This window comes from Pezoporus wallicus, unplaced genomic scaffold, assembly GCF_028554395.1.
Source record: "Pezoporus wallicus isolate ANWC-B61680 ecotype Strahan unplaced genomic scaffold, APGP_CSIRO_Pwel_v1 contig_2908, whole genome shotgun sequence".
In the NCBI taxonomy this organism is placed as follows: Eukaryota; Metazoa; Chordata; class Aves; order Psittaciformes; family Psittacidae; genus Pezoporus; species Pezoporus wallicus.
This window is the reverse complement of record NW_026642179.1, coordinates 704743-714588: the sequence shown is the minus strand read 5'-3', so window position 1 is coordinate 714588 and position 9846 is coordinate 704743. Positions and strand designations below refer to the sequence as shown.

Sequence of the window (9846 nt, the reverse complement as noted above, 5' to 3'; positions counted from 1 at the left end):
GTGGTAAACGTTTCATTTAATTCAGCAACACCAAAGCCTATGAGATAATGCTGAGATTTGCTTGAACACAGTGCCAAAAATAAGGCATTGGAAGAATGATTTGTGACTGACTTATCATTCATCTTCTGTTATAACTGAGTTTTAGGCTACATAGACTGAAATGGCACTTCAGTGACTTTTGCTAGCGTTTTAAAATAATGCATTTTTAATAATATGGTGACATATTTTCCAAGGATGCTGGTTTAGTTTTATTAGATTTGGTCAATTTTTTCATTGCACAATTTAGCACCAGTACTACCTAGACTTATGCTATCAGATATTTCATTATAGCTATGTTTTAGTTTTGTAAATGTTTACATTTTAGTAAGCATATCAAGTAATCGTACACCCACAGGTGTTAAGGCCTTGCTGTACTTTAATCATAAACTGTTTTCCCCATGTGCAGTTTATTTGTGCTGAATTTGCAATGCAAGGATAAAAGTCTTTGGTGCTTGCTGAAGGAACATACCAAAAAGGTATAGTAAACCAAGTGATTTCATTGAAACCTGGCAACCTTGGTGTGCTGTACCCCAGTCTGGACAGTTCAAGTGGTCACTGAGCTCCCTGTAAATGAATACCTTGGCTCTGACAGAAAGGTTAGGGAGAAACTTGCCCACAGTTACTCTGCCTGTGTGCTGTAGTCAGGCTGGCATTTAGGTATGGGTATCTTCGAGCATTTCATTTGGGATGTATCTCTGATGTGAGACAATTGCTGTGAGGAACTGAGTTATGTATAAAAGCCATATGGCTTCTTTTCATAATGGTCAGTTATCTTCTGAGCATTTACAGTATTAAATCCTCATTATGGACAATGCATGCTGGTTCCAAGTCAGTACTTGTAATGTGGGCTGAACAGTGTGTTCATGGAGCAGGGTGCTCTGTGCCACCATGGTTTTTGCAGCTGTCAGTCTCCAAGCATGTTGCAGTCTGCAAGAAGTGATGCAGCCAATGTCTGTTACATGTTGTTTAGTCTCTTAGCTTTTCCCCTGGAGAACAAATGTGCGTGCTGTTATTTGTACCCTTTTGCATGGGTTCTGTTTCAAAACAATCCACAGCTGTGTTGTGTGGTAGAAAGAGAAAAGGGCAAGATTAAAGTGTGTTTTGCATACAGATTGGGATGTGGTAAGGCTTGTATTAGCTTCTGTGAGAAGTTTTTGAATGTCCTTCAGGAAAACTTGGTATCCTGCACAGCTGAGCTTCACCTTTACAGAAACATAGCTGATTGTGCCAGTGTGTCATTTCTGCTGATGACATGATTTTCATCCTGCAGCTTTGGGAGAGGTCTTAAATGTATACCTACAGTAACCAAAAGCTACTTCATGATGAGCAGATAAGAATGGTGACCTGGCATTAGGCTTTTTTAGTGAGGGAAGCCATGATGGGAGAGTAGAGTGAGAGCTGTTAATGATAGTTTCAGTTGCAGAGGAGAGGTGACACAGTATCTGTGTTTATCAGAATTTATTGGGAGCTGTTTTCTATCTGGGTGTGTTCTGCTGTAGTTAAGACTGTGGCATCTGCCACAGAAATGGGATAAATCTTTTAGCTGGTTTGGGATAGTAAGAACCAGCCAAAAAGGCATTACTTATAGTTTCTCTGTGCAACTGAAAGAAGGACATAGCACTCAGTTGGGAATTAAACATGAAGCAATTTCCCATTTCTAGAAGTTCATTAATACTTTTTTACCCTTATATGAAGTTCTATGAAACTTGATAAATAAACATTTGTTTTAGTTAAATCTTCATCAAGAGATACAGTATCTTTGTCCAATAGATTGTACTTTACTACCAGTAAAAATGAACAGCAATACAACACATTATCAAAAAAAAAAAATCCATCCAAAGAAGAGCCTCCCACAGCCATTCCAGCTGCACAGGACAGTCAACTACTTTAAAGAAACAGATGGTCCAGATAAAGGAGTAACTACAAGTTAGAAGAAAAAGAAACAGAACAAAACCAAAATAACCCCGAACATAAAATCTTCCCCAATTAACTACGCGATGGATCATTTGGAGCTATATCAATTTACAGAATCATGGGAGCTGCAAAGTAGCCAGATGCTGCCCTATTCTCCAGAAACTTCCCTGTGCTCTTCAGCAAGGTACACTACACTAAAAAAATGCCAAGACACTGCAATTTTTATCTAGTTTAGTCTCAGGACTCCAGCTGCAAACAGCAACCTGGAATGGTCAAGGCATGAGGGTCCTTGCTGGATTTTACCGGCTTAACAACCATGGCATCCCCCCAGAATCCATTTTTCACATTGAAATTATAGGAATGCACCACATGAATTCTTCTAAAACCTTTACCAGACAGACTGCACCCCCCTTGGCCTTGAGTGGCTTTACCAAAACAGGCCCTAATTAACTATTTTTAATATCACCGTGTCCTGTCCGTCCGTCCCCCGTTCCCCCCCCCCCCCCGCCTTGAGTTGAGCCCTGCGTGGCCTGCCAAGATTCCTTTCCTTTTTGGGGTGTGCGCAGGGAGTAGCTTAATCCTGTTAGTATCTGCGACGCTTGTTAGAACCAAAATCAGCCCCTGGATTACCTCTGTTGAAGGCAGGTGGATTCCCTCCCATTGCTCCGAGGCCCTCCATCGCACCGCTCTGGCCAAAGCGGTCTGCAGGTGGTGGTGGAGTCATTCCCATGGCTCCATCACGTATCATAGCTCCAGGACCAGTCGCAGAAGGTGCAGCAGCTGGGACATTGGTACCACCCATGGCTCCTCTATTGTTCATGCCAGTGGTGCTTCCCATACTCATCTGTCCCATCTGCATGTCTGGTAGCTCCCTCGTATCAGCAAAATTCCCTTTAAAGCCTTCCTGCTGGCGTCTCATCATCTCTTCTTGCTGCTTTCTCATTTCCTCCTCATGGCGCCTGCGCTCCTCCTTTTGCCTGAGTTCCAACTGTTTATGTTTTTGTGCTTCTTCGTTATGCAATTCCTCCATTCTCCTCAGCTCTTCCTGGCGTCTCATTAGATCTTGCCGCATGAGCATAACCTGGTGCTCATGGCGTGCTGCTTCCATTTCCATTTCCAGCTTCTCTCGAGCTTCCTTGATGTTGCAGTCTACTTGCTCTTGCGGCTGTTTCTCCATTTCTATTAGAGCTTTCCAACGCATGGCATATTCATATTCAAAGCTACCAGGCTGTGCAAACCGAGGAGGCTGCTCACGCTCCTTGTGATGTTGCTGGTTTTTAATGATTAACTTCTCTGGCAGACCCTCTTCATCATCATACTGATCCATGGGCTCCACAGTGACAAGGAGAGGGAATGCAGTTAGCAGGAAAGACCCATCACTACATCTATCCAGGGCTTTCCTAGTAGCAGGCTTCCCTGAGAGCTCCGCAATGCCTTTCCCAGAGGATCGTCCTCTGTCATCCACAACAACCACAGCCCTTTCCACCTGGCCAGACACTGAGAAGGCTTCCTCCAGGAGCTCATTGGACACAAACTGAGGCAGGTTCCTGACTGTCAGTGATGCACTGTGGCACGCAAAATGCACTCTTAGCTGCTTCCCACATAGAGGCATGTTGTCTAGTTCCACCTTTGCAATCTCTGCCAGAGTGCGAGTTTCCAGCATGATAAAGCCAAAGCCTTTATCCTTGTGGATGAAGACTTCACCTGCCTTGCCATACTTCTCAAATAACTTTCTCATCTCTTCCTCTGTAATGTCAGGGGGCAGATTCCCCACAAACAGGCGGCTTCTTTGGGTGAAGGTCTTTTCACCAGGTTTCCAGAAGTTCTTCAGGTCAATAGTCAGGCCTTCATTCTGGCTGTTCGCCTGCTGCCCGTTGGCGGGGATGGACGGTGGCAGGTGCGGCTGGTGCTGTTTCCGCGGAGCGTGGTTCTGCTTCTCCATGTTGAAGCCCTTGCTGCCCAGCATCTTCCCCACCTGGCGACGGACTCCGGCTCCGCAGCAGATGGTGGCCTGCAATCCCTTCAGCGGCACGGAGGAGAGAGCGCGTGCACAGGCAACACTCACACAACCTAACCAGGCGCCCCAAACTGGAGGTTAATGACCCAATGCAGCAGCATACCTAAGCGCTTGCTTAACTTTAAGCAGGTAGACAGTCCTTTTGAATTCTAAATATTAAACCATCACACCAGTGGAGTGAGTAGAAGACTCCCACTGGCTTCAGTGAACCAGGATTCAACCTAATTCCCTAATTAAATGATTCTGTTCTTCCAAAAAATTATTAGAAAGATAAATGTTCAGTAACTGCTTTGAGTATTTTTAGTGAAATCTATTTGCTTAGGACAAAGATTTTCCATGACAGTGAATCAAATACTTTTGTGATTTCTGACTGTGCAAGTGATTAATAAGAAGGTGAGATAGTGCATATGTGGAGTATTCTCTCTTGTTAGTGATGTTGGACTCCCTTGTTCTGGTGAATTAGCTTCAGTCATTTTCTCATTTTTCTGTCTCCAGTTGTTGAAATCAAAGATGGCAAAAGACGTTTAAAATACTTTTGCAAAATCAGCTCTTAAGATTACATTTTAATTTTTTACATTCAGACTTGAATGCAATTATTTATAAGAGAAAAGACTGAAGAAGGGGTTCCTTCTCTTGCGAACAATTTCTCCATTATTCCTTCTGATTTAATTGGCCTAAAGCAAAACTCCCCCATATTTTCCAGTAAGAGGAAGAAAAGGGACTTTTTATTTCTGCTCTAAGAAAAAGCATGATCTGTCAGCCTCTCTTTAAATAAACTGTTGTATTTACCACTTTTGAACGGGAGAATGATTTTGCGTTTGTAAAATTAGCCCTAAATATTTGTCCAGGTTTTCTGAATGAGGTGACTAGCATGTCAAAAAAAACCCCAAACCAACAAACAAAAAAGTTGCCTAAACAAGGCCCACCACCACACAAGAAGATCACATTGTTACAGAAATGTGGGTCACGGCAGGATATGCTTCATATGTTTGATTGAATCTTTTTATGAATGGCACACTTTCATGCATTTCTTATTAAAGGAAACGTAGTGTTTTCATTTATTAGGAGGTAGGAGTGAGACTAGTATTAAAGAGATTATAGTGTATGATTTATTCATCGCCAGCTGCCAGTGCTTCCGACCTGTGAGATGATACCTTATGAGAGGGCTTTCTAAGGGCAGGAGAGTCAGGATTTCAGCTGATGTCCTGGGGGAATACACTTTTCAAGGACATGCTCTCCAATATAGAGACCTTGACTCAAAGAAGATTGGGAATGCCATTTGCACACTACATCTGCTAATACATTTGAAGGAAGGTTGTTTCCCTTTTCCATGTCCATACTGAACAAGGCAGTACAGCACAGACACTGAGTTGGCAACACCAGCTCAGGTGAGTATCACATACAGTATTACATTTCCAAGAAGAGATGTGGGCTGGGAGTGAGCCCTAACTCTAGTTCCCACATCAGCTCATACAGATCCATGTTGTCTGTCTCTGCCTTGTATTGTGTTGTCTTTCCATTTTGGACTCAGGCTGCCAGGGATCCAGACAGAAGACTTTATGCCAAAATATCCTAAAAATTGAAACTGATTGAGACAGAGCTTGCTAGTAGGCTAGCTGCAAAAAAATTTCTTCTCTTCCCAGGTGATCCAAGGTTAAAGTTTCCTTGGACTTGGAGAGAAGGCAGAGCTTTAGTAGTTCTGGAAAAAATGAAAAAGCTATGCACAAGTTCTCTTTCCTACTGCAGCAGTCCATAAGGATGGAATAGGAAGATGATGTGTCTTGTCTGTACTGATGCAGAACTGTGTGGGGATGTTTTTATTTTATTTAGAGGTATTCCCTATGATGGTAGGATAACTTGCTAAAAGAAAATAGCATCTGATTTGGACAGATGTCTGTCATTGTAATTATAAGCTTTCAGGTGGTTAGTGACAGCAAAAATGGTTGGAATCAAAATATTTAGGCTGCCTCCCAAGTGTGTTCTAAATCAGGTTGAGCTCTCATGCAGAAACTTAAAATAAATAAGTGCATCCTTCCTGGGGCCTTCTGCACACACAGATACAAAATAGTTCTTATCTGAGAAATGTCAAATGCATTTGGTAAAGCCAGAAACTGAATCCATAAAAAAACCCCACAGAATAAAATGCATGTATCCCTTCTCTGTAATGTTAGCATGAGTCGACTTCACTATTTTCTTTCCAGTAACATCCAGAACTAGTCCACAGTTTCAGTCGGCCACTCCCAATTTGGAGCACTAACAACAACCACAGAGGGGTTTTAGTAAGTCTCTTTTCTTTGGTTTCCCTTAAGGGGACTTGCATCAACTCTAGACAGAGATTTAGGTTTTCTGTTTTAAGATCTTAGCTCTGCTGTTCTCCTGTTTTATCTCTCCCTACAAATCCTCAGGTGGTGCAATTTCTTATCATGGAATAATCTGTTCTGTGTCTTTCAGGGAAAGCATAATTTTTGTCTCTGTTAGCCAAGTCAACAACTGGGAGTGAGAAGATTTGAGGCTCTTGAGCAGATTCATTGCTTGGATTTCCTTCTTGCTTGGGAGTGTTTTCTTCTCCCCAGACACCCATTCAAGGCAAGAACTTTTCCTTGTCCAAGCTCCTCTCATTACCCAGGGCTGCCTTTCAATACCAGATTCGTATTAGTCAAGGTTTATGCAACTTTCCAAATACTACAAGAGAAAGAAGAATTCTTTGCCAGCTGTAATTTTAGGATGCGGGCATAGGTGATGATAATAGCTCTTCAAATGAGCTAATTAGTAGATGATTAACAGATGAAAACATACTATAAAGACTTTCTTGTATTCCACTTGTCCTCCTCAAGAACTAACCCTGACCTAAGTCACTTCCATCTCTTTTTTCCTTTTTGTTTTGATATTTTAGGAGGCTTTTTTCCTAGGGATGTTATATTTGCTTTAGTGCCTTTTCATATCTTATTTGAAAACATTACTTTACACAGTATTCACTTCGTAATTAACAATTAACAGGCTTGCTTCCAGTCATAAACACTGAAGTTCTCTAGATGTTTATTCTGATCTCTCTTAAAGATGAATCATACAGGCAAACTCCTTTAACCTCAAAATGGAATCCAGATTGCCTGCAATTGCCTGCAGAAGTTTGAATTAACACAGTAAAGCCTTTCTCACTTCACAAGCATTTTTTTTTTTGAGTTCAGAGTCACTCCTCAGCCTCACCTACAGGAGGCTGATTGATTTGGTTTGATTTTTTTGTGTCCTGCCTTCACATTGGATCTTCCTAAAAGTATGAACAGCACAGGCACTTGCACTGATCAGCTGTGGATGATTTGTGTAGACTAAAAGATGGGTTATTGCTGGCAATCGGCAACTGTCAAGTCATGAGAAGAGAAATTGCTTGTGTTCTACACCGCATGCTCAGACGTTTCAGCTCTCTGATCGCCATGGTTGAAATATGACTTGCAACAGGTAAGAAATATCCCTGGTTATGGGGTTACACAGGAAAAGGTGTTTTCTGTCTCTCTGTTCACTGAAATTTTAATATCTCCATGTCTGTGACCGGAAAAAGGGATATGGGGTTTTTCCCTGCTGGAGTTGAGAAGTCATGGAATTTTCTGTTTTGATAAAATTCACGGGTTTTGAAACTGCTCCTGCATTGTAGCTATCTTTTATAGCTGTCTGTTTGTTTGTTTTTTTTTTTAAAGGGTTCAGTTTGCAGCCAGCTGCTGATCTTTGGAAGAAAAAAAAAAAAAGGCAAAGGATCTAGCCATGTGGACATGTTCCTGTCTTGGAGACTCCCAGGCCTATAGCCATCTGCAAAGAAGATGGCAGAGCCTAGGCTGATCTGCAGCAAAGGTGGCACTTACAGAAGAGTTGAAGGCTGGTTATGGTTGTTAACAGGCTTTCATCTCTCTGTCACCTGGGAGATGAGGTGACGCTTCAGATATCACCTGAGGAAGACTTCTGGCATTAAGGGTAAGGAAGGAGTCAGCTTCCAAGCTGTTCTCTCTGAACAAATTCATTTCCCAGTGGAAAAATGTAGTGTTCGGAACATCATCTGGCCATCTTCAGTTCCTGTTTTATTCAGGGCTTGAGCACTCTGGTCCTAATTCTTCAGTTCCCTAAATTTCATCTAATCATTTATACCTGTCAGATATGGGTTTAACAGGCTTTGCTGTTCTGCTTTTATGCCTTTCTTTGTACTTTTACAGTATAAATAACATTAGAACAGTAAAATCAAGAGAATAAATGGCTAGGAGAGGTGGGATGCAATAAGAAACAAAGGCATGTGATATTAAAAAAGCAAGATACACTCAATCCACTGCCTATCTGGTTTCTATGTACTGTTCGCTCAATAAGGCAATAAGGTCCACCAGAAAATTTTGGAAAATGAGTCCCTCCGAGAAAAAGCAAGGGTTGTACCTGTGACAGATGGTTTGGTTTGCAGATACCTTTGGTTTGTGCTGTGTGCCAAGAGGTTTGTGGAGTTTGTTCAAAAGATTGAGATGCTGTGGGGGAATGGCGATACATCCTGAGTTCTGCTCAGCTCCTTGGGCCAGTGGAGTAGAGGAGTTATCCACCCTACAGTGGAGTAGGGAGTTATCCACCTATTCTGCCTACAGATGCTCTGAAATTTAAGCCAGGTTTTTTGTCATCTTGGGAAGCACAAACTAAGATCCTCCACGTTATAAAAACTGAGGAGAACACTGTAGGGTTATAAAAATGTGGAGATTTCTTTGTAGCTCATTGTGACTCTTGATATAACTGTTTAGTGGAGGATATGTGACTAAACCACCCCCGTAGCAGATTGTTAATGGATTTCCAGAGCTGGTCCTGAGAGCTGGTGGTTGGCATACTCTTGAAACAAGCTCATTTGTGATAGGGGGTTGACAGGTCACCCACTTTTCCCTCAGGTTCTCTGTGCAGCTGAAGTGGTATAATTAGCATTTTAAATACAGATAGTGCTTCAAAGAAATTATTTCAGTTAAAATGACCATATGGAAAGGTTGCAATATGTGTTTTATGCATTCATGTCCATCTGCCTCACCTGAAGAACTGTAGTCTGCAGTAGCTAAGGCTTCTGGTGGAGTTCAGGGACCTCTTTAAACAGAAATAGGCAATATCAAGTGAGCTTTGGTATAATGCGAGTTTGAATAACCAGTGGCAAGGACTGCCCAACTCAGTGAAAGGTTGCACTCTCCAGGGCATCATAAAGTAGCATAAATAATTCAATGCCACAGCTGGCAGTCAGGAATGCAGCAGCAATGATAAGGAACATCAAATCTCTGATCCAGCAAACTTTTGGGAGTGCCTGCTCTTCAAAAAACACAGATCTCTAAAAGAACAACTTGTTTTTTTCCTTAACTTTGGTAGGTATTTCTTATGCTTGTGTTTATCCAGGCCTAGTGGAACACAGAGCAATGCTTCATCCCCATCTGAATGCTCAGAGGATGAAGTGCAGCTTGTCCCTGTCCTGACCAAAGCATCTACGTCCTGCAGTTCAGGTGATGTCAGAAAAGGAATCCTGTGGACTAGAGAAAAGTGTGTTTGTGAAATGATGAAAGTGCCTGCAGAATGAAAGAAGGACTCAAAGGAAAGGAAACAAGCAAAGAGTAATAGAAAGAAAAGATGATTCCCACCCAAACTGAACCAACAGGTAAACCTTCTGTAATGAAGTCCATATGTGCGTAACAGTCATAGTAAGATAATGCTGAAATAAAAATGTAACAAGGTAATCTACTTCCTAGATCACTGAGTTGAATTTGGAGGAACTATTGTAGATGTGCATCGTTTTAACAGAGAAAAGTGTACGTCTCTGAGTCTATGGTGTATTTTTGTGGTCTTGGCATGTACCCCAAAGGCCAGACATCTACTGAATGGAGGGACTTTAC

At 41.9% G+C, this 9846-nt stretch overlaps 1 protein-coding gene across 1 annotated transcript; it reads right to left on the bottom strand.

The window, feature by feature from the left end:
- Nucleotides 1-2458: 2458 nt before the first annotated feature.
- On the bottom strand, nucleotides 2459-3985 carry LOC130609254 (non-POU domain-containing octamer-binding protein-like). The gene has a single exon (XM_057428026.1). The coding sequence runs from the start codon at nucleotides 3917-3919 to the stop codon at nucleotides 2537-2539; it is 1383 nt and encodes a 460-aa protein (XP_057284009.1). The 5' UTR covers nucleotides 3920-3985; the 3' UTR covers nucleotides 2459-2536.
- Nucleotides 3986-9846: the final 5861 nt, after the last annotated feature.